At 35.0% G+C, this 26397-nt stretch overlaps 1 protein-coding gene across 1 annotated transcript in view; it reads left to right on the top strand.

The window, feature by feature from the left end:
• LOC145255826 (sodium-dependent serotonin transporter-like) overlaps positions 1-26397 on the top strand; it is a 174187-nt gene that overhangs the window by 122397 nt on the left and 25393 nt on the right. Inside the window, exons 3-5 of the mRNA XM_080114544.1 lie at positions 10789-11011; positions 13364-13502; positions 18077-18211. Of these exons, the coding sequence (XP_079970670.1) occupies positions 10789-11011; positions 13364-13502; positions 18077-18211 (497 nt within the window). The remainder of the gene's footprint in view (positions 1-10788; positions 11012-13363; positions 13503-18076; positions 18212-26397) is intronic.

The following is a 26397-nucleotide window of genomic DNA, read 5'->3' as shown; positions in this document are numbered from 1 at the left end:
GTGAGAGACAAGCAGCAGATGCACCGGCCCAAATGTGACAGCAGTACCCCACACATGGGCGAAGGGTGGCCTTATAGAGGTACAGGACACTTTCAGGTGTAAGTAATTTTCTGGCATGTTAGAGAGAGCCCACCCTCTTTGCAGCAGGCTTACCCAGTGAGCTTCTTTGTATGCATCAGCCTTTTTTTTTTTTTTGGCATTCAACTTTTGGATTTTTGATAAACAAGTTTCGTGGCACTCCCATTTCGCAATTGACGTTCTTACTATTTATTTTTTTAATATTCTGAATGCTTCTTTGTATAAATTTTCACCTTCAGGTTATATTGCTTTCATCAGGTCACTGACACTGAACACGGTGGTATCAGTGTTTCAACTTGAATTTGTTTAAATATGCTCTGAATTTAATGGTAGATAGGGCGCAATTTTTAGTTTACTCTAACAGGAGAAAAGGATGGACGGCAACTCTTCATAAAAATTCAAATACTTTTGATTGTTGTGAAATTTTAACAATAGGTATTCAACATGAAACTATATTATATATCTCTTTGTCTGTCTGTGTGTCCGCTACAGGTTTTCTCGAAAACTACTGGTGTAACGTGACCGTTAATCTTTAACTGTGTCGTTACACTTTAAACCTCTCGGACCCACACGTTGTCTGATACTCCGTCGCAAAAGTAACAACCAAACGAAACAGAATTCACCACTGTTCTCATCTTGAATGTCATTTTCACAGCGTTTCGCTTGATGTAACTTCCAACCTTCAAAAACAGACAGGCTTGGCTTCAGAAGGAGTGCTACGATTTTATACCCTTCTTTCATTGACCCCACACTCTAACTTGTTCGCCCTGAACTTGCTGGACTACTAGGAGAAAATCACCAACATCTAAAGGGAAGAATGATATAGAGTTGCTACTTATTATATATATATATATATATATATATATATATATATATATACTAGCACAGGTGCCCGACGTTTCTCGGGTGTTTAGAGATGTGTGTTGAGCAAAATAAAAAAATAAAAGTGGTAGTAGGAAGGCACCACAAAGGAGGAAAAGAACGGGGGGGGACATGACGTTTTTTGCTGTTACGATCCCGGCCAAACCGGAAGTGACGTAGGTTTAAATTAAGGCTAGACAATCGAAAAGAGGGGATGACTTTCGAAATTATCGGCGAAAAAACGACCCCACCCTGTAGAAAAGTTCCCAGTTTAGGGTGAAAAAAATAATGTTTTTAGCCAATTTTTCGGTATATTGGTAGCTCAAACTTTCGACCAAACCGATTAAAAGGGTTGTCCTGAATACCGTTTATGTAAAATTTCCAATATTTAGACCAGAAATTGCCTGAGTTATGTGGTAGAGACCGCAGAGGGAAAATTATTTTTACTTTGACCCCTATTATGACCCCTTAACATTTATTGTTTTGTGCTCAACTCTAGTTATTAAGTAAGATCCATGTCCAGGGAACCTATATCTAAATATTTCAATTGTTTATACCCAAAATTGGTGGAGGAGTTTGGTAGAGTCCTCAAAGAACAAATCTTCGTATGCACATCTATATCAAAAATCCTCGTAAAAAGTTTTGTTTTTGTTTTTTATTTCTATTCCTTGAGGATCGGGCGCGTACGCAGACCCCACAATTTTAATAAACTACCAAAATGTAATATAGCATTTTTCCCTTGACACCTCTTCTGTTTTTGTATGTTGTTAGTTTAGTGTAATAGTAAACCGTATCGGAGCCTATTCGTGTACACACCCACACCCACACCCACACATTCAGCTTTATATATATATATATATATATATATATATATATATATATATATATATATATATATATATATATATAAGAGCAAACAGTTAACAAAACATGTTAAAGAACACATTGAAAAAGAGTTAAAAACATATTTAATCTGAAAAGGAAACACTTGATAAGTGGATAGTCCTTAATCTGCGCAGTTTCAAAGAAATACTTTCCTTCTCGTCAGAGGGTAGGAATTAGCAAAATGTGGGATCGGATTTTGCATACAAAAGTATTTGATGAAACTGCAAGTAAGTCAAAGATCTTACTTGATAACAAAAAGTGAAGCAGAAGGAATATGCTGAAGAAAAAGGTGATTACACGTGAATGCATTGTCTGGCGAACGGTAAATAATCCAATGAAGGTAAAATCCAAAAATATAACTCCAAGAAAGTTAACTGAATTTCCATTTGCACAAGTAAAATCCAAGGAAGATGGAAGATGATCTAAAATAATCCAAAAGGCCAAAATCCATGGAATAATTCACAAATAAGTACAAGGGAAAGGGGAAAATTCCAATAATATTAAAAAAAGAAAAATAAGATATTTCATTTACTCACATAAAATTAATATACGAAAATATAAATTTATGCGAAAACTTTAAGTATTTACTTCAAAAGTGCTCAAACGTAGGTAGAGCTAGTTAGTAATTTATAAAATATATATGGCGATTAAGCTACACTGAATATTCCGCGTTTCATCCACTCTAGGACATAAGCCTGAAGAGTCCTAGAGTGGATGAAATATATATATATATATATATATATATATATATATATATATATATATATATATATATATATATATATATATATATATATATATATAGTGGATTAAATATATATATATATATAGTGGATTAAATATATATATATATATATATATATATATATATATATATATATATTACTACGCCGAGATTGAAAATAGGTCAGGTTATTTATATATCTCCTCTTCCCACGGAAAACACACACAAAGGAAGAGGTGAACCTAAGGTCAACTGTACCTTTGTCTTGAAAGTGCCCGCCCATTGGCTGATTAGGGCGGGCGCGATGTAAACTAGTAAGCTGAATTGCTAACCAAAAATTCAACAGCATGTGCGTATATAAAAACGCGAGGTAACTCCAACTCTTTCGCCCGATTTACGCGGGCTTTTTCAAGAGGGGTGGTTATTGTTTATTTCCCTTCCTTCTCATATTTACTGCATTTGATTTTATTGTTTTATTATCTGTTTTGTTGGTGTTCTATTTAAAAAAATTTAAAAATGAGAAAACGTTGCTTTTTGGGTTTTTTTTTTTTTACGTGGCCATTTTTTCATAAAAAATAGTCATTGACCATCCCTTTTGAAAATAGTCATTGATCACCCCTCTTGAAAAAGCCCGCAAATATCGGGCGAAACGATGAGCATTCAGGTCCTTCCACCTCCAATCTATTTTTCGTTTCCTCGGATTTCATCCATCTTAAAATCATATATATGTTTACGCCTGACCTCCAATCTCTGATACCCCTCGCCAATATTTCACAAAATAACACTCGTCTAGCTGAAACCACTGTCAGTAATTTTCCCTACTCTTTATCTGTGCCTAAACCTAAACGTAGATTCCATGAACAAAGCTTCTTTCTTAGAAGTGCACGCCTGTGGAACTCTTTTCCGTTTGCCTGTTTCCCACCTGACTACAACTTGGATGTCTTCAAGTCCAACATAAACAAATTCCTGATAAACCGCCCCCTTAAGTAAGACAATTTATCAAATCTCCATTACTAACGATTACTACGATATTACCCTATTTATCCCGGTACACGCAATAACCCTTATCCCCGAGTGGCTTCCGGGCCTTTATAAGTGGTGACTTCCATGTAAAAAAAATATATATATTTTGACAGCAAGTCATTATTTAGACAGTCTGGTCTACATGAAGATCTGGAATTTGTCTACTGTGTTTAGAGTTGATTTTTTTCTTCTTTTCGAAATTGGAATTTTTTTTTATTATATTCCCAGGCGATTCTTTTTAGAATAAATGAAATATAATATTCCATATTATGTCAAGTTTATTTCCTTTCCTTCTCATATTTACTGTCAAGGTTATTTGGTTTTGTTGTTTTATTGTCTGTTTTGTTGATGTTCTATTTAAAATTTAAGAAAATGAGAAAACGTTTTTTTTTTTGTATGTGGCCATTTTTCATAAGAAAATAGTCGGCATGTGCAACCAGATACATGTGCCCTATTGTACAAGTTGTAAGTTGAATATATATATATATATATATATATATATATATATATATATATATATATATATATAACCCAGTACTACCTGCCTCATGGTCGGGTCACCGGCGACTAAACTGATCCCCCACCAGACTTGTTTGGTGAGGAGGGCGGCTAGTCTCCCTGAAGGATTAAAAACAAGACCTTCCAAAGGGCGAATGAACTCTTTTCTGGGTCAACGGCCAACTAGCACCTTGTATATTTGTGTATGTGTGTATGTGTATTGGGGTGGAGAGGGCTCCCGTAAGCCGTGGTGAAGGCAACCTTTCTAGGAGAAGCAAATCTCTGATTTAAAAAACCATAAAGCGGAAGATCAGTACCCGCATTAAGCTGGTATGCAGTTTAATTTGTTGCTGGCTATCTTGCTCTTGCTTGTTGCTGGATCTCAACATTTTGAACCGAGAGAGAGACTTTGCTGTCGTACAAAGCTAAGACTCTGTAACATCATCTTTGTATAGATACTCCCTCAGGCATTTGAGCTCATGAATTTTAAATGTCTGAGGGAGTGGTACTCGTCTGACAAGACGTTGCAATCATATATATATATATAGAGTCATTCACATACACTACTGTTTCGCTGTTTTATAGCTCATCAGTGCGGCTAGGCAGGCAACTGCCTCAAGCCAGGATCCAAACCTCACCGCCCAAATGACAGTCCAGCCTTTTCATGTTTGCCGTTTCTTTCCAATCATTAACCTGCGAACTTTATTGTATATTTTGTAAACCTCTTTCCACTGATGAGAAGTATATATATATATATATATATATATATATATATATATATATATATATATATATATATATATATATATATATATATATACTTCTCATCAGTGGAAAGAGGTTTACAAAATATACAATAAAGTTCGCAGGTTAATGATTGGAAAGAAACGGCAAACATGAAAATAATCATATCTTATAAAAAACACTTATTAAACAGTTAGCGAAAGTTTGATTCCTATCAATTCCATAACTGTAACAGAGCCGCTGAGGCATATGGAGCAGCAACGGTATGAAACAGATACAAATGACCAAGCCGTGCATTGAGATGACGTCACAGCAGAAGAAAAGGGAGGAAAGAAAAAGCAGAGAGAGATTTTTTTTTTGGAACCATGTGGACGGCGACAGCTAGGCGAAGCATGTGCCGGCGAGGAAAATTTAAGACACACAAAGCTGAGCGATCGTTGGGATACGTCTGGTTTCACAATATGCACCAATATTGTTCTTCTTTTTTTATGTTTCTAGCACGCTGCCCGATTGTGTAAGCTGCTTGGTAAGCGTTATCTCCCTGGTTGGCGGCTGATGAGGGCAGGATATCGCATATGCTTTGACATGTTGTATGTTGAAAAACTGAATAATACCGAGACTCTCTGGAAAGTAAAATGGATATTTGGAAAGACAAAGTGACAATTCAGAAAGATGGGATGATATCCTGCAAAAATAGAAAACAATAAATAATAATATAGCCAGAGCCTCATAGAAGAGATGTAACGAGTTGTCTTTGCTTTATCGTTAATTTCATGGCAAGTGCTCGACTGAGCTTCAATCTATGGTCTCCCCTCAGCAAACTTTCACAAGAAATAGCTAAAACCACTATCAATAATTCTCCCCACTCTTTATCTGTGCCTACACCTAAACGTAGATTCCATGAACAAAGCTTCTTTCTTAGAACTGCACGCCTGTGGAACTGTCTTCCGTTTTCCTGCTTTTCAGCTGACTACAATATCGTTGTCTTCAAGTCCAATGTAAACAAGTTCTTGATGAGCCGTTCCCCTTAAGTTAACGAATTTACTGAATTTCCATTACTGATAATTACTATATTGTCCAATTGACTACTGTATACTCTTTACCCTTTGTCCTCGAGTGACCCCTAGGCCTTGATAAGTGATGATGCCTATGTAAAAAAAAAACAGGAAAGTGTCCTTAGGGTGTCTACAGTAGGAATGGAGAATATAAATCATATCATAATTTTTCAAACAGAAATATTCAGTTCGTTGTATTTTATCATAACAAAAGACCATACAAAGTATAAACTATAAAATACAAATTTTATATTTTAAATTATAAAATACAAAATTTATTATATTTTAAACTATAAAATACAAATGTTTTTCTATTTTAAATTATAAAATACAAATTTTATTATATTTTAAATTATATAATACAAATGTTATTATATTTTAAATTATAAAATACAAATTTTATTATATTTTTAATTATAAAATACAAAATGTATTATATTTTTAATTATAAAATACAAATTTTATTATATTTTAAATTATAAAATACAAATTTTATTATATTTTAAATTATAAAATACAAAATTTATTATATTTAAATTATAAAATACAAATATTATTATATTTAAATTATAAAATACAAATATTATTATACTTTAAATTATAAAATACAAATATTATTATATTTTAAATTATAAAATACAAATTTTATTATATTATTTATTATTTTATTATTTTATAATTTATACTTCCTTTGTAATTCGGATACCCTTTCTAATATATGAAACTTAATGTATAGGGCATTTGAACCCATGCGAAACTTTATACAGTGATAGATCGGTTGTCGAATGTTTTGGCGATTGAACAACTCTGTGTTCGAAACAAAAGTTGGAGATTTTCTTGCTTTGGTAGTCGAACGAAATTTCGGCGTTCAAACCGCCGACTTCGCTTTGAATGTAAAATTAGCAGTGGTGTTCCTCAAGGGAACGTTGTATTTCATACTATTCGTGATACCTAGCAAAGACCAGATGTGGGGGCAACCCCACATGCCTGACCTTTAACCAACTCCCATTTCCCACCTCTCGGGAGCTGGTCCCCTTTTTCCCTTCCCCCTCCCTTCACTCCTCACATTAAAAATCGGCCTTGTGCCTAATTTGCTCGGTGGGGGAGCAAATAAATACCATCTGTTCCGGCAGATACTGCAAGCTATGACTAGCTATGACTAGCAAAGACCAGATGTGGGGGCAACCCCACATGCCTGACCATTAACCAGCTCCCATTTCCCACCTCTCGGGAGCTGGTCCCCTTTTTCCCTTCCCCCTCCCTTCACTCCTCACATTAAAAATCGGCCTTGTGCCTAATTTACTCGGTGGGGGAGCAAATAAATACCATCTGTTCCGGCAGATACTGCAAGCAAAGACCATATGTGGAGGCGACCCCACAAATAAGACCTTGGTCAATGTAGGGGCAACCCTTCATACCAAGTGTCACTATCAGCTCCCATTTCCCACCCATCGGGAGCTGGTCCCCCTTTTCTCTCCCCCCTCCCTATCTCTCCACATTAAAAAACTGTCTTGTGCCTAATTTGCTCAGTGAGGAAGCAAATAAATACATACTGCAAGCCAAGAACATATGTGGGGGCGACCCCACATATAAGACCTTGGTCAATGAAGGGGCAACCCTTGATACCAATTGTCACTATCCAGCTCCCCTACTCCTCGGGGAGTTGGTCCCCATTTCCCCTTCACTCCTCACTTTAAAAATCGGCCTTGTGCCTAATTTGCTCGGTGTTGGAGCAAATAAATATCTCAAAGTGTAGTATCTGTTCTTTAGATGCTGCACTTCAATTTCTTGTTCTCTGTCAGTGGAGAAGAAATCCTTCACGACTGAGACAATTTTTATTTTTGTTCCTTTTCTCCGCATTGAAAAACGACCTTGGTGTCTAACTCTCCCGTGGGGAGGCATTGTAAATAGGAACAAAGGACCTTGTGGTGTCCAAAAAGTTAAAAAAACAAAACAAAAAAAAAAACAAAAAAAAAACAGTAGACTTCAATACATGAACGAAGCGGGCTTATCTCGGGACGACAGGAATTAATTGCACGAGAAAAAAAAAACAACTTTGCACGAAGCAAAACCGATTATTTGAACAACAAGGAAGAAATACCAATTCTTTTGTAAATAAAATTTATAAAATCCTCAATGTTTACAGGTAAAAAAGGACTTTTAAACTCTGGAACCAATTAATTCTTTTTCAGTTAATTTAAAGGGGAAATATCGTTTTGGTTGTCGAACATTTTGGTGTTCGATCAAACATCTAGAACGAGAAATGATCGAGTGCCGAGGTACCACTGTATTTGGGTTTTAGGCGGGAAAACACGGTGCAAAAGTTTGAAAATTAAAAAATAGAATTTGCCATGTGAAAGTCGAACGACGGCAATACAAATATGCATGTGTAATGTAATAGCTATTGGTTCATGCTTTAATTTTTAATCTTCCAGCAAACATGTCTTCATAGCTCAAGATTAATGTCAAAGGCAAAAGTAAATCGTGAACTAAACGTTTCTCGGTGGTGGCGCACGAATCATTAAAAAAAGCAACAACTTATAAATCATTAATATATATTGGGTCCAATATAATATAATAATAAATACGAAATCTGCATTAATCAAAATCTCATATTTAAACGTATTTTACTGCTGAGCAATGCCGGGCGCCCTGCTAGTTTAAAATAATTCTAAACGTTTTGTTGATGCTGTTGTTGTTGTTGATTTAAGTTCGTTTTGTTTTGTTTTTTTTTGTTTATTTTTTGTTGTTGCTATTGTTGTTGTTTCAATTGACACTAACGTCACTATTGTTAGAATGGTGTAGTGTTTAAGAGAGACGGAGAGCAATCATAGTTTATTTTGATTCCTCCGGAATTATAAAAGTCTGTTTTTTTATAAATGAATGTTTTCAGATATTTTTTTAAAACTGGGCTAGTGTTTAGGAGAGATGGGGAACAGTTATACTCAATTTGGCTCATCCATGATTTTAAATGTCTGATTTTCATAAATACATGTTTCAGATATATTTTTAGACTGGGCTAGTGCTTAGGGGAGGCGGAGAACAATAATAGTTGATTGTAGTCATCCGTAATTTTAAAAGTCTGATTTTCATAACTACAGATATATTTTTAAACTGGGCTAGTGTTTAAGAGAGACGGAGAAAAATTATATTTGATTTTGGGTCATCCACAATTTAAAAAGTTTCTTTTCATAAATACATGTTTTCATATATATTTTTAGACTTAGCTAGTGTTTAGGAGAGACGGATAACAATTATAGTCGATTTGGGTCATCTGATTGTTTACTAATTAAGAAATGTTCAGCCGACCTAATCCCCATACTTTCCAAGCTCCACAATAAATGCCTTGCTGAATCTTGCCTCCCTAATAGCTAGAAGAGGGACTCTGTAGTGCCAGTGTACAAGATTTCTGGTGAAAGAACAGACCCTCTCAATTATCGCCCTATTACTCTCCTCCCACTCTTCATTAAAATCTGAGACCATAATTAATCAAGCACTCGCAAAAGCAAATCTTAATTAATCAAGCACTCGCAAAAGCAAATCTTCTCTCTGACAAACAGTATGGATTCAGGCAATGTCGTTCTACAGCAGATATTTTAACAGTCATCTCTGAACGCATTTAGCATGTACTGGATAAGGCGGGCGAAGTCACAGCTGTAGCTCTTGATATATCTAAGGCCTTTGACAAAGTCTGGTAGAAAGGAATGCTAATGAAAATAAAATCGTACGGTATAACTGTACGTATACTAAATATAATTAGATCCTTCTTAAACAATAGAAGCATACAAGTTGTCATTGATGGACATACATCCAAGCAGCATGACATTTATGCGGGAGTGCCTCAAGGGTCAATCCGTGGACCATTACTATTCCTGATATTCGTAAACGACTTTCCTGATGATATTGTGTCCGAGATGGGTATATTTGCTCATGATACAACGCTCTATAATATGCATGAGGGAAGAACAGATGTATATAAATCTAAGACAATGGCAGAATTATTAGAAAATGGCCTCCAGACCATAGTGAAATGGGGACGCAAATCGATGGTAACATTTAATGCAAGTAAAACTAAGCTGCTCTCCTTTAACAATTACAAGACGCTACTCCAACCCCTTATATCCATGACAAATAGCACCCTACCTGAGAAGTCCACCTTCAAACTCCTCGGCCTAACATTTGCTGGCAATATGAACTGGAATAAATACATAGAGGACATTGCAAAGGCTGCTGCAAAGAAGGTGGGTTCCCTCTTTCGAGCTAGAAGATTACTCACGCTTGAGAGTATCCCGTACCTCTACAAGGCCATCATTCACCCATGCATGGAGTACTGTTGCCACATATGGGCTGATGCATCTACCACTAGTCTCTCCATCTTAGATAAAGTCTAAAAAAAAGAGTTGTCAATCTAATCGGTCCCACTTTATCAACTAAGCTCCAGCCCCTGTCTCATCGCCGCAATGTTGCATCACTGTGCCTGTTTTACAAATATTTTCATGGAATATGTTCTGATGAACTCGTTTCACTTGTACCCCCCTCGACGTACATATCCCCGACAAACCCACTTAGCAATTAGGTCTCACCCCTTCACTGTTGTTGTCCCTAGATGCCAGAAAGCTTTTTATTCTAAAAGTATCTTCCCTCGAACAGCTAGACTTTGGAATTCTCTTCCGGCTGCCTGCTTCTCTGGCTGTACTGATATGCAGAAGTTTAAATGTAATATGAACAAATATCTTGTTAATCTTTCCTAGACATGGCCCCAAATAGTAGCCCCTTACGTCCAAGTGGCTATATGCTTTGTAAGGCGGTGAACATGGGTAAAAAAAAATCTGTGATTTGAAAAGTCTGATTTAATAATTAATGACTTGTGGGAATCGTTTTGGTTCAGTCCTGTTTCATACTCTATATTCCTCTTTTCAGGAGTGGGCTATTCCATTTGCGTGATCCTCCTTCTGGTCAGTTTCTACTACAACACCATCATATCGTGGGCCCTTTTCTACTTACTTGCATCTTTCAACACCCACCTGCCCTGGTCGACCTGTGGCAATAGATGGAATACGAATAGCTGTATCGTATTGGCACCAGACATGGACCATTCTCTCTATACCAATATGTCCAAGACATCAGCAACAGAATTCTTCGAGTGAGTAGCCATCTGTTTCTAATATGCATCTGTTATTAGAATTATACTAACAAGCAGAACCCGTGGAAATTCATGGTAGTTGAAAATGTTTAAAACACATCTATGATATAAATTTTACCTGTCTGTTTAACTGTATGTATGTATGTATGTATGTATGTATGTATGTATGTATGTCTGCCTAAAACTTTCGACAGAGGCGACGGATTTTTACGAGATCGGTATCATTTTGAAGCTCAACCCTTCGGACGACGAATATCGAAAAATTAGCGAAAAACATTAATTCTTTCACCCTCACTTTTTCTACAATGAGCGGTTGTTTTTTTAATTGATATTTTTTAAAAATCATCCTCTGCTTTCGATTGACTAGCCTTTATATAAACTTACGTCACGTCCGGTTTGGTGATGGGTGCAACAACAGAGACGTCATATTTTTTCACCTTCTTTTCCTTTTTCGTGGTACGGGTTCGAGCCTGCCTGCCTACTATCACTTTTTGTTTTGCTCAGCACACCTCCAAACACATGCGCATAATAAAAAAAAGTCACCTCTCAACATTACTTTCTTTGATTATAAAATAAAATTTGACGCCGTAAACATACAGCAACGTTTTTTTTTGTTGTTGTTTTGAAAATTTTTCGAGAAGAAATGGTTTTAATGATGTTTAACTTATAAAGAGCGACTATAAAGGGAGGTAATTTGTTTCTCTGTAATTAATGTTTGTGATGTTACTGTTTTTTTTTTTGTTTTTTGTGTTTTTTTGTGACACCGGACGTCGGACAAGTGAATTAATATTTAGATGATAACACGTATGGCCTAAAATTTACATTCATAGTTTCTTGGTTAGCCTCATGAAAGTTCAACACACGTAAAAATTTTAAAGCTGAGAAAAACTTAGAATTATAAAATACTAGCAGGTCGCCTGGCGTTTCCCTGTCGTAAAAACGCATAAATAGTCTAATTTAATTAATGCATAATTCTTATTTATTGATATAGAGTCAATTCTCTATTGATTGAACAAGTTCTTGATGAGCCGTTCGCTTAAGTAATCAAATTTACCAAATTTCCACTACTAACGATTACTACGATATTGTCCCATTGATTACCGTACGCTCATGAACTGTTATCCATGAGTGGCCTACAGGCCATGAAAAGTGGTAATTTTTTTGTAAAAAAAATATCATCCAATATGTAATAATGATTTCAAAAGTTATGTCTTGGGTAACATCCGCTGGAATCAAAACCAGAACGTTTAGCGCCCCAGCCTTGTTATTTCTTCTCCAGCGTCGTTACTGTCTGAGCTACATAAAAATAGGCTACAAGGAGAAACAATAAAGCCAGTCAGTAATATAGATTGAAAATCTAACCTGTCAGTTTTAATGTATGTATGTATATATGTATGTGTGCATGTATGTATGTATGTATGTATGTATGTATGTATGTATGTGTGTATGTATGTATGTATGTGTGTGCATGTATGCATGTATGTATGTGTGTATGTATGTATGTGTGTATGTATGTATGTATGTGTGTATGTATGTATGTATGTATGTATGTGTATCTGCCTAAAACTTTCGATTGAGGCGACGAATTTTCACGAAATTGGTATCATTTTGAAGCATGACGCTTCGGACGACAAATATCTATAAAAAAATTGGCTCAAAACATTAATTCTTTCACCTTCAACTTGTTACTTTTCTACATGGGGGCTCGCTTTTTTCGCCGATATTTTCGAAAGTCATCCTCTTTCTTCGATTATCTAGCCTTAATTTAAATCTACGTCACTTCCGGTTTGGCGATGGGAGCAACAGCAAAGATATCACTTTTTTTTCACGTTCTTTGCCTCCTTCGTGCTACGTGTTCGAGCCTGCCTGCCTGCCTGCCTGCCTGCATACTACACTTTTTTTGGTTGCTCAGTACACACTTTTAAAGACCCGGGCAACGCCGGGCATCAAGGCTAGTAAAGAAGAAAAGAAGAAAAACGTTTATTCATATTTATGCCGGTCGTCTACTATATAGAATGGAAGTAGGGATGGACAATCATCATCATCATCATCATCATCATTCATTCATTCATTCATCAATGAAAATGTCACATGATGATGGTTTTTCAAATCCCCGGAAATGTTTTTATATAACATTTGGGAACATTTCCTTTCGGGTCGGAATAAGATATTTATGAAAATAATTGACACTAACTACTAGCATTTTATTGCAAAAGACATAGAACAACAACACTAAAAAAATAAAAAAATAGCTACTCAGAATCAAATATGAATTTTTCAATTTTAATGCTACGTAGGTCTAATGTGTGAAAATCCTACTGACTCAATTTGTTTCTTGTGTGTTTATTGCAGGCGCTATGTTTTGGAGATCCATAAATCGAATGGATTAAGCGACCTCGGTCCGATTAAAAGCCCAATTGTTGGCTGTCTTATCGCCATTATGATCATCGTCTACTTCTCATTGTGGAAGGGAATCAAATCGTCGGGGAAGGTCAGTTCATATAAAAAAAAAAATTTTTAGTTCTTTTTAATTTCTCTCTCTCTCTCTCTCTCTCTCTCTCTCTCTCTCTCTCTCTTTCTTTCTTTTCCTCTCTCCTGTTATAATTTTTTCGTATTTTGCTTTTTGTATTTTAATCGAATTGTTGCAAAGAGGAACCGTATGTTTCTTTTTTGTTCCACTATTTCGTGAGCACGTTTCAACTGAATTGTGCAGTCGTCATCGGGCGGTTATGTCTGCTAAGCTTCAAAATTTGTGGCAATTTATAGTTTTTAAAAGTGCGTATTAATATCGATGCCATATGTGAGATCCCCGTCACGTGTTATATGCGTGGCTCAATAAATATATGAACAGTGTTTAAAAGCAGAACCCGTGGAAATTCCACGGTAGTTGAAAATTTTTAAAAACACATTATAAATAAAATGAATTTTAAAAAATGTAAATAAAACAAATAACGACGAATTTAAAACAATTCTTTTTGAACCTTTTTAAAGCTAAAAAGAATTTACTTAAAAAATTTAGATCAACACACAACACATTGTTTTGTTTTGTTTTTTTTCGGAATATTGTTTATATAAATTATAAAGGAACAGATATAATCCACTTGCACATTTTTTTTTATTTTAAAAAGAAATAAAAAAAAGAAAATTTATAGCCTCGTCCCAACATGACATATTTTTTTAATTATAAAATTAATAGCTAATCATCACCGTAAACATTAATTAATGAGAAACGAATTATGTCCCTTTATAGTCGCTCTTTATCAGTTAAAAATCATTAAAACTATTTCCTATTACTGTACACATAGATTCGAAAACGTTGTCAAAAAACAAATATATAACAAATAAATGTTATCAAAGGCAAGATAAGTTACTTTTCTATCAAACTGAATATGTTTTCGTGTTTTTATTCAATGTAACATTTTTATTCAGCTCGAAAAACATGCAGTGTTTACCGATTTATTGGAACATTCAAGATGGCGTCTTATTCTCTCTTTAACACGGTAAGTTTGGGAAAAGATGTTATAAATAAAAAAATGGATAAAATACTGTTAAAAACTCGCTCAATATATGTTACCGTGACATAGGTTGACATATATTCGGCGGGTTTTTAATAGTATTTTGTATAGTTTTTTATTTATAACACCTTTTTTCATACTTACGGTGTTAAAGAGGGTGTGAGACGCCATCTTGAATTTTCGAATACACCGGTAAACACTGTATGTTTTTCGAGCTGAATAAATATGTTACATTGAATAAAAACACAAAAAATATATCCAGTTTGGTTGAAAAGTAACTTATCTTGCCTTTGATAACATTTATTTGTTATATATTTGTTTTTTGACAACTTTTTCGAATCTATGTGTACAGTAATACAAACCCACCATTTTTTTTTTTAATTTTTGGAGAGGAAATAGTTTTAATGATTTTTAACTAATAAAGTGCGACTATAAAGGGAGATAATTCGTTTCTCATTAATTAATGTTTACGGTGATGATGTTTTTGTGACAGCTGACGTCGGACATGTAAATTAATATTTAGATGATAACACGTATGACCCAAAGTTTACATTCATAGTTTCTTGCTTAGCCTCTAAGACACTGGACGCACGGACAAGTAAATTAACATTTAGATTTATAAATTGCTAGAATCTAGAATTTACACCGTGTTTTGCTCTCATCTCGCTTACTTATAGCCATTTACGAATTTAGCCATTTTAAAATATTATGACTGGATTCAAAATTGATGTTATTTATTTTTCGTTATTTCGTTTTTATGTACATCCCTTCTAGTATTTTAAGACTTTTCACGTAATGCTTAATATGGAAGTATTTTTAGTTTCGATCATGATTTTCATAAAATTGTGCATATGGAAAACCACGTTTTTGAAAAATATATATGATAAAATTATATATGATATAAATGATATGTCGACACCTGAAAGTAGGTAGGTATTTAGTTCTCTCCCACTGCAAGAACTTAGGCACCAGGGTCGGGAAGTGAGATTGAGAAGTCAGCGTCCCAGAGAAAGAGTACTGTGACCTAAAAAAAGTGCCTGAGCAACCCTGTCAGCATTCCTGGGTGAGGGCGCCTCAGGCGATTAGTAATAAACTAATATTTTCTACAAAGAGAGAATGCAATGCCTGGGAGGATGGACCTCCTAGAACTGCACAAAACTAAACTCCCACCGCAAAATCAACAGGGACAAGTTGATTTGGAGTGAGAGGAGGATGTGTTGGGGGGTATGACTTATGTGACTACTGGTGTTGGGATTATTGAAGAGATATTCTCCAAATGGGTAATTAGACACCCAGTGCTTTTTTATATTATTCGTCCCAACACTAACACATGGGTTTGACCGTTGCAATTTTTTGTAACAGTCTGTGTTTAAAAGTTTACCAAAACTTGGACAATTATCTAATCAATATTAAATTTCCACCGATTAATAAAGAATTCACTTTATATGGGTGTAACTTCTTCATATTCGTTATATAAATATATTTTTGGAGACGATATATGCCCCCTTCTTATTTGTCCCGTGTTCGACCCCTTAATCACTAAGCACACACTCATTGAAGGTGAACGAGTGTAGAAAAACAGAACAAATTCACAGGGTGCCTCCGATATCGAGGATTTAAATCGGAAATTTGAATGCATTTATTTTCACATTCATTGAATACGTTACCAATATCTTTCAGGTGGGATAAAAAAAAAAAATTTTTTACGAAAACGCTAAAATAAGTATACTCTTAAATTATTAAAAATGAATATAAAAAAGTTGTATTAAGAATGTGTAAATTTTCCCATCATAATGCATTAAAAATCGATGTTAAAAAGTGTCAAAATTTATAAGTGATAATTGTCCCTGCGTATCACGGTTTTTCATGATACGATAGCGCGTTACGGTTTACAAGATGTTACCCCCCCTATTTGAAAATTAACTACGAAGACATGGATTTCAGAAGATGATGGTTGTGACATTCCAACAAGTTTCGTCCTCCTAGAGCATTAGCAAAAAAACGGCTCATAAAACGCCCAGCAAATTCTAATGAAAGTTTTTGTCAACATGATTTATTCAATAAAGAATCGGAAAATACAGTATGATCTTTTTATATGGAAAAATAGTTTGGCTAATTGGTTATTAATAAAAAAAAATATAGGAAAAATGATTTTAATCAAAACATGTTGCCTAAATGTACACGGTATATATATATATATATATATATATATATATATATATATATACATATATATATGTAAAGGAGATTAGAACAATAATCTAAAGAGCTGAGTGTATTTTAATGTAACAGTGAAATTACTAGTTTAATTAAAATACAGGAAATAGAAAGTGCTCGTTGTAATTTAGATATATAATAAGCTCGATTTGCAAGTGTACACACACACACACACACACACACACACACACACACACACACACACACCCGTGTTATCTTGAATTTTGTGTACATAGACACAATAGCTATTTACGTTGGACATTAACACCCACGATTACATTCATCTGCCTTACTTTTAATGCTAGGTTTATTTATGGTGTCTTTTAAATTCAATAAAAACCCTCCTAAATTTGCTGATGAGGAGACCTTGCTTACCAAAAAACTATATATAATTATTTTTTATAACTTGATGTATACCACAATAAAAAGCATTGTTTTCCGAAACGATCGTACAGATAATTGATTTTGTTGTTGTTCCTTCTTATGAAACGGATTTTTAATTTAATTTTAAATTATAAATCACATTACTTCATATATATATATATATATATATATATATATATATATATGTATATACATATATATATATATAGTTCTCCATATACATATATATACATATATATATATACATATATATGTATATATATATATATATAATTCTCCATATACATATATATATATAGTTCTCCATATATATAATATATATATTCATATATATATGTATATATATAGTTCTCCATATATATATATATATATATATATATATATATATATATATATATATATATATATATATAGTTCTCCTGTCTAATTATACGTTTTGTACTCTTTTCCTGCTTTATCTAATTTTTGTGTTAAAATCAAAGATTTTTAATGTAGGTTGCATATGTATCATGTAGGTGACATATGTATCATGAACGTTTCCAGTTCTTTGTTGAATTATCATCCGGAGAATAAAGGATTCAATAAGTAGCTGAGAAACGGGCATAATAATAGTAAAGCTAATATCTACATTGATTTTACAACCACCACTCTATCACGCCGTCTAACCATACACATTATAATCTTTAGATCCATTTACCAACTTGTACAAAAAACATAATTATCTTCTCCAATACAAGAAAAATTCTAGTGAATAACACTAAAATAATACATTCTGAAATCAACTTTAAAAAATTAATATCTGAAGCTGTGTAAGCAATTCTACCTAAAATTAATAATATTGCCTATAAATAGTAATAATATTTAAAAATAATTCATGTAATACAATTTGATCATGTGACGCTAATTCTGATATCACAGAATTATTATATCCTTTATATATTTTTTTCAGGCGGTTTGGGTGACAGCAACCCTGCCATATGTCGTCTTGTTTATTTTGCTGGTCCGCGGTTGTACACTTCCGGGTGCTGGAGGTGGTATTTTCTTTTACCTTAAGCCTCAATGGAACCGTCTCCTTGAGTTCAAGGTAAGCATAAGCATATGTGTTTAAGTTTGGTTAAAGGATAAAGATAAATTTCCAACAAGATGTGCTCGGGTAAACATCAGGTCCGCACAGAAGTTTTTGCTGCTTTGAAATTTCATGCAACGACCAACACCACAATCGATTGAAACACCTGCTTCTAAAATATAAATTTATTTCAGCTGTCACAGTGGTCTTCACAAGGAGTCTGCATTACGTGTCTACATGCGTGTTCTTTTCTAGCCCCGCTTCCTGGCTTTTGAAGCATGTCTGCTCACTTTCATGACGAAACTCAAATTTCTAATCTAATTCTTCTTGACCTGTCAGTTCCGTTATGTCATCATCAAAAGCACACCGCTTCTACCGCTCCAGAAGATATCTCACTACTGATGCAATTCTCTATCTATATAAAAGCCAAGTACGTCCAAGGATGGAATACTGCTGCCATATCTGGGCAGGAGCTGCTAAAAACAGTATATCCTGCCTTGACAGAGTACAAAATAGACTTCGTGGCTTAGTGGGGGATGCCCTTTTCTCTACCCTGCAACCTCTCTCTCACAGAAGAGACGTTGCGAGCCTATCCTTGTTTTATCGTTATTTCCATGGCAGGTGCTCGGCTGAACTCCAATCCCTGGTCCCCCCTCGCCAATCCTTCACGAAAAATACCCGTCTAGCTAAATCCACTGTGAAAAATTTCCCCCACTCTTTATCTGTGCCTTAATCAAAACGTGGATTCCATGAACAAAGCTTCTTTCTTAGAACTTCACGCCTGTAGAACTCTGTTCCGTCTGTCTGCTTCCCACCTGGCTACAACTTGGATGTCTTCAAGTCCAACGTTAACAAATTCCTAATGAACCGCCTCCTTAATTAAACACTTCATCAAATCTCCACACTAACGTAATATACTTGCAATAACCCTTATCCCTGAGTGGCTTCCGGGCCTTGATAAGTGGTGAACACTGTGTAAAAAAAAACACATCTCCTAATGTGTCACCTCTGTTGTGTATGCAACTGTTCAATGTTATTTTGTTTATTTAAATTAGTTAATTTATATAAACATCTTCAATTAGAACCCATTGTCAAACTTCCAATATAAACTATTTCAACAATATCACTGGATAGATAAATAAATAGATAAAAAAGATAGATTGATCAATAATAACTAATTTAATTTTTAAACATGTTATTATCCAACATAACGACCTTGGCTCTCTATAACTTTATTCCATCTATTAACAAGCTTATAAATACCTCGCTTGTAAAATTCTTTAGATTTGGATGTGAAATATGAATCTAACTCGTGTTCAGTCTTCTTTTGTGATTTAAACATAAGCCCATCTCAATTTGTAATCCTTGAAATAAGAGATAATCAGAGGGAGTGAGATCAGGAGAATATGAAGGCTGGAACAATATTTCCCAACAAAATTCTCTTAGAAAACCTTTAGTCAGCAGTGCTTTCTAATGAAAAAATAAAAGAGATCTTTCATGACTGAGGCAATTTTTATTTTTTGTTCCTATTCAAAGTGCCCCTTTTTGGGGAGCTGGATTTTCCCCACGTTAAAAACTGACCTTATGTTTAATTCTGCCCTCGTGGGGAGTCAACTAAATAGCAACAGCTATCCTCCTATATCACCTTGCCCAAGCTATGTAGCTGCACTTCACAAGAGCTACACTATTGTCTCCTGAGATGGACTAATGCCGACAACGATGATAACAAAACTTTCTTCATTAAATAGATGATTATATTGTTGGGATTAGTTTAAATATACAAAGATTGGCAGATGTAGAAGAATGGAGATGAGCCCTTGAAAGGATGAATAAAATTTCAGAGAAAGCATTAGCTGGTAAGGAACGCTGGGTTTGAATGCAAAGGTGATGATGGGGATGTTGAAGCATGACTGGTTTAGGCTTAAGTAGTGATGGTATGAAATCAAGAGATTGAATAGTAGGGTAGACTAGACTGTCATCCCTCGGTAAAATAACATAAATAACATAATGAATGGTGTCGTAAAAGAATGCGTTCGTTTTCGATATTCACCCAGAAAATAAGGTGATTCAAACACTGCGCCAGTGATAACTTGTTACGATGGTTTTGCATAGATACGCTGGTGTGATGAATTCTTTTTCCTCCTATGTTGGATGGCAAAAACGGTATTTGTTCAAAAGAAACTCTTGTAGTGAAACTTTATCAAACTGATCTCGTTAACTGTATTCAATCTAGTGAGTGGGTACTTATTTACTCCCCCACCGAGCAAATTAGGCACAAGGCCAATTTTTAATGTGAGGAGTGAAGGGAGGGGGAAGGGAAAAAGGGGACCAGCTCCCGAGCGGTGGGAAATGGGAGCTGGTTAAAGGTCAGGTATGTGAGGTTGCCCCCACATCTGGTCTTTGCTTGCAGTATCTGTCGGAACAGATACTACACTTTGATCTTGTCGCCCGGGCCCCGGAGAGCCTATTTACAATGCCTCCCTACGGGACAGAGTTAGACACCAGGGTCGTTTTTAATGTGGAGAAAAGGAACAAAAATAAAAATTGTCTCAGTCGTGAAGGATTTCTCCTCCACTGACAGAGAACAAGAAATTGAAGTGCAGCATCTGAAGAACAGATGGTATTTATTTGCTCCCCCACCGAGCAAATTAGGCACAAGGCCAATTTTTAATGTGAGGAGTGAAGGGAGGGGGAAGGGAAAAAGGGGACCAGCTCCCGAGAGGTGGGAAATGGGAGCTGGTTAATGGTCAGGCATGTGGGGTTGCCCCCACATCTGGTCTTTGCTAGTCATAGCTAGTCATAGCTTGCAGCATCTGAAGAACAGATACTACACTTTGATCTTGTCGCCCGGGCCCCGGAGAGTGTATCAGTAGGAAGTGACGACTAGAAAAGGAATGTGGAAGGATTTAAAGCTGGTACTCATGTTGTCGTGAGGGGTTGGTCGGATCGCTCATTAAGTTATATATATACATAGATAGGTAGATATCTATGTATATATATATCTATATATATATATATATATATATATATATATATACTTATATATATACATACATACATATACATACACACACACACACACACACATATATATATATATATATATATATATATATATATATATATATATATATTCGATGCATCTGTTCAGTCTCGAAAGACAAACGATACCCTCATGTAATTATGCGGCAAGACGACTACAAACAATGAGGAAATAAGCAGAGAACACACACAAATGGTTACCCATCTCAGCGTTGCTTAACTTTGATGATCTGACGGAACCGTTGTGTCAAACGTGATTATGCTGTATTATATATATATATATATATATATATATATATATATATATATATATATATATATAAAGATTATTATTTCCACAGCCAGACAACGTCGCAGCCCACAAGAGCCAAGAAAGCCAACAAACCGGAAATCCAAGACTCGAGTTTCGTCCTAATTTAGGCACATTAGTTAAGACACCTTAGAACTCGGGATTTGACACCCATAGACAAACACTCTACCAACCGAGCAAACACGCCACACACACAAGAATGACCATTAACTCACACAGATCAACCAACCTGCGGCAAAATTCCAACAGTTGAATGAAGCTACCTCATACCGAACAAAGGACGTGGTCATCCACACACAAACACACACACACACACACACACACACACACACACACACACACACATATACATATATATATATATATATATATATATATATATATATATATATACTTGCATTTCAGCCCGACGTTGCCCAGGTGTTTGGATGTGTATGTTGAGCAAAAAAAAAAAAAGTGGTAGTAGGAATGCAGGGTCGAACCCCTATCGCGAAGAAGGAAAAGAATGGGGAAAAAAACGTAACGTCTTTAACGCCAAACCTGAAGTGACGTAGGTTTTAATTAAGACTTGACAATCAAAAGGAGAGGATGACTTTCAAAAATATCGGCGAAAAAAGCAACCCCCCCCTGTAGAAACGTGCCCAGTTGAAGGTGAAGATATTAATGTTTTTAGCCAATTTTTCAATATTTGTCGTTTAAAAGGTCGATCTTCAAAGCAATATTGATCTTGTAAAAATCCGTCGCCTCTGTCGAAATTTTTAAGTAGACATACACACATACACACATACATGCATACATACATACATATATACATACATTTATATATTAGTGACTCAAATTTTCGACCCAAACCGATTAAAAAGCTTGCCATATCTCTGGATACCCTTTATGTAAAATTTCAAATGTTTAGACTAGAAATTGTCTGAGTAATTTGGTAGAGACCGCAGAGGTCAATTTTTTTAAACTTTGAACCCTATTATGACCTCTTAAAATCTATTGTTTTGGGCTCAACTCAATTTATTAAGTTAGATCCATGTCCAAGGAACCTATATCTAAAATTTCAAGTGTTTAGACCCAAAATTCTCGGAGGAGTTTGGTAGAGTTCTGAAAGGACAAATCGTTGAACTTTGACACCTTAACAACCAAATTTCTGGCCGAAAACTGATTACAAATATTTTCCCAAATCTCAGTACCCTGTATATTAAATTTCCAGTCTGTAGACTAAAAATTGACTGAGTTATTGCGTAAGGAAATGTATACAGACAGACAGACAGGCACTTTCACTTTTATATATATATATATATAGATAGATAGATAGATAGATGATTTATGATATATTTACTACTGTTCTTTCTATTATATGTTCCCAGGACTTTCTGCTACATTTGATATTCAACTTTTTTAGAGGTCGTCCAGTAGTGATATTTGCACATTCCCTTGTGTCGCATCGTATAGGAGCCGTCCTTACAGCTGGATGTCAGGTGGTCCACACTCTCCACTTCTGTGTGGAAAAACCTGCACTTGTTGTCATTGCTAGAAACACTCATCTTTTTTTTAAAGCAGCTATTAATATCCTCTCCTGACGATAATAGAGCGATATATCAGTGTGTTTAAATATGTGTGCTAATTCTCCATTGGATATTATATCGTAGCTAATATGTAGTACTGATTTCAAAAGATTTAAAAAAAAGATGACTTGGATGCCATCAGCTAGAATCAAAACATACGGATGTCTCTGTCGAGAGATAGGTAAGAAAGATTTAATATCAATCAACTTGAATCGAAATGAACAGAATACGGGCATGCGCAGAAGTAAATATAAATATGTCGGCAAGTTGAAATGAACATTTTGCATTTCGACTTGCCGATATGTGTCTTGCGTATTATTCATCAATTCAAACAAAGATTTTACCCGTTAGAAGTCATCTTTGGAGGGGAGGTATGATTAATATTTCTTGTTAATTTCAGTGTTATGTGACCAATAGTTTAGGAGTTTATCGGTTAAATATTTACACTCAGATAGACAGACAGAAATGCCCACATAATCTCCTGTTTTATTTATATAGAGATATATGTGTGAGTGTACATATATACGTGTGTGTGTGTGTGTGTGTGTGTGTGTGTGTGTGTGTGTGTGCATATATATAATCTTAGTCGAAACCGGGGCGATTACGGCACTAGCTATTCGACATTGAAACCAAAATTATCAACTAGAAGTTCAAATCGTCTGCCCTCTCTCTCTCTCTCTCTCTCTCTCTCTCTCTCTCACACACACACACACACACACACACACACATATACATACATAAACTAAGATGATTTCTTCCGGTGTGTAGATTACACTTGATAATTCGCGGGGTTGGGAGGTCTCGAAATAGTCCACCCTGTGTCAACGGTAGTAGATGACCCGGGAGTAAAGAGACATTTGGATCGATGAATCGTGGCCTGTGCGAATTTCAGTGTTGGTTCGGAGTAGTCAGCGATTGCTGTGACGACAAGTAACCCAGTAAGTTCACACTGAACTGACTTTAACCGAGGCTTGAGATATTAAAATCTGTGTCAGTAATTTGAGTCGACTGTGTGACAGGGAAAAGCGACACACTCAGAAATACACGCATTCTCTCTGTCTCCCCCCCCCTCTCTCTCTCTCTCTCTCTCTCTCTCTCTCTATATATATATATATATATATATATATATATATATATGTGTGTGTGTGTGTGTGTGTGTGTGTGTGTGTATGTGTGTGTGTTTGATATGTTCAAAAGTCGAGACTAATGAAGACAACGAGGTTGTTAGATAGTGCTCAATAAAAAGAGCAAAATATTTTTTTTATTTGAGGGTAAACAGTTACATATGGTCGCTACAAATAGCCATCTGTTTCAGTAAAAGAGACTCCCTCAGGCGACCTAGAACTATATATATATATATATATATATATATATATATATATATATGTGTGTGTGTGTGTGTGTGTGTGTGTGTGTGTGTGTTATAGACGCGCATTTCGTTGTCATACGATTCTATCAGCACTGTAGAACCGGATGAGAACCGAACTTATGACCCTAGGATCCTGAGTCTACGAGAAACAGAAAGCACGATTAAAAAAAGAAAAAAGAAAAAAAGACGTCTTTCTAGAAGATCGGAGCCTAACCGAACTGCAACACCTGATACTGCGCACACCAGCGCACACCTGTGAAACTCTCTCCCGATTGCCTGCTTTCGAGCTGACTACAATCTAATTGTCTTTAAGTCCAACGTAAACAAATTCTTGATGAACCGTCTCCCTAAGTAATTCAATTAACAAAATTTCCACTACTTATGTTTACTACGCTATAATTAATACAATTAACCCTTATCCTCGAGTGGCCTCCGGACCTTATAAGTGGTGATTTCTGTGTAAAAAAAAAAGAAGCGCTTTGTATCATGTTGGCATATTAGGATAATTCGTCACTGGTCGGAGGGAAATAACTTCATTCTACATACAAGAATTTGGGACGCTAAAACAACGCAAAATATTGAACATTACAAAAACATTAATCACGTATGAATGAGATGAATGCCCTGGAAATTTCATTTCTAATTAATTACATAAATGCTCTGGAAAAGTAATTTCTGAATAATTTTAACAATTTGTTTTTCAACTACTTTATTTAATGTAGCAGAGCTTTAACATTACAAAATGTCACTTTTGATTAATTACAAAAATGCTCTGATTCTGATTAATTGTGAAGGAAAAAATGATTTGTTTTTTTCAGCTATTTCATTAAATTCATATACGTATTAATTTAATAATTTTCACATAACAATTTAATAAAATAAAGCTACGGTAAAAGTTGAATTTAACTTGAAAATGCTAATTAAAAATAGCACGAGAACGAAGCATCGAATTGTTATTTTTTCGACTGCATTTTTATTAAGAAAATACAACTTCAAGGAATTGTAAGAATATATATATATATATATATATATATATATATATATATATATATATATATATATATATATATATATATATATAAGTAAATTCTTGGTACAGCAAAATGGAAGGAGAAATTTCAGAGGAAACATAATTTAATTTAAATCAAAAAGATCAAAGAAACAAAAAAACGGGCAGGTGGAATTGTTAAAATTTCCTTAAGGCCTTATCGTCTGACCCTCTAAGAGGAAACGTCAGAATGATAAATTAAAAGCTAAGAAACGAATGAGGAAAGAGGGAAATTGGTTTCAGTTGGAAAACCAGTGAGAGAAAAAATATATATATAATTCTCACTGTTCAGGTAGTTTTAAATCAGTAAATATTTGCAACTGATGTTTCAAAATCTTTTGTCTACACAGGCCAGGTCGAGAGTTATTAATGACTAACGCCTCAATGATATTGAGATGATAGTTCGACCTAGCACTGTATAAAAAAGAAAACCAACCATCGGAATATTGGTCAGAACACCTATTTATACTAATCAGGTGATTATCGATGGCGGACTCATGAGCTTGGGAGTGCCCGGATGTTCTCGAAACCTGGTGTAATCGAATATCCCGAGGGATGTGTTGGGATATTCTCATTTCCAATCTTTGGGATGTTTTGCCAACGTAGTCAGCTCCACACTGACAAACAAATTTATAAACAACATAATTCTTTTGAATGGTTGGCAAAACATCTTTACGAAAAGAAGAGAAAAAGGTTCGAGTTGTGTAAACTACTCTAAGCATAGTAGCTGGAAAACAACGTTGAGTAACAGAAGAAATCCTTTCAACAATATGAAGGCCATCAAGACCTAACCATGGTAATTTTAAATAAATAGGACAACGTGATGGACCAATACGTTTAACACTATTAAATGTAGCAATTTTACGT

The sequence above is a fragment of the Euprymna scolopes genome, chromosome 31 (assembly GCF_053919585.1).
Source record: "Euprymna scolopes isolate OS-2025 chromosome 31, ASM5391958v1, whole genome shotgun sequence".
NCBI lineage: Eukaryota > Metazoa > Mollusca > Cephalopoda > Sepiida > Sepiolidae > Euprymna > Euprymna scolopes.
This window is presented reverse-complemented; position numbering and strand designations above follow the sequence as displayed.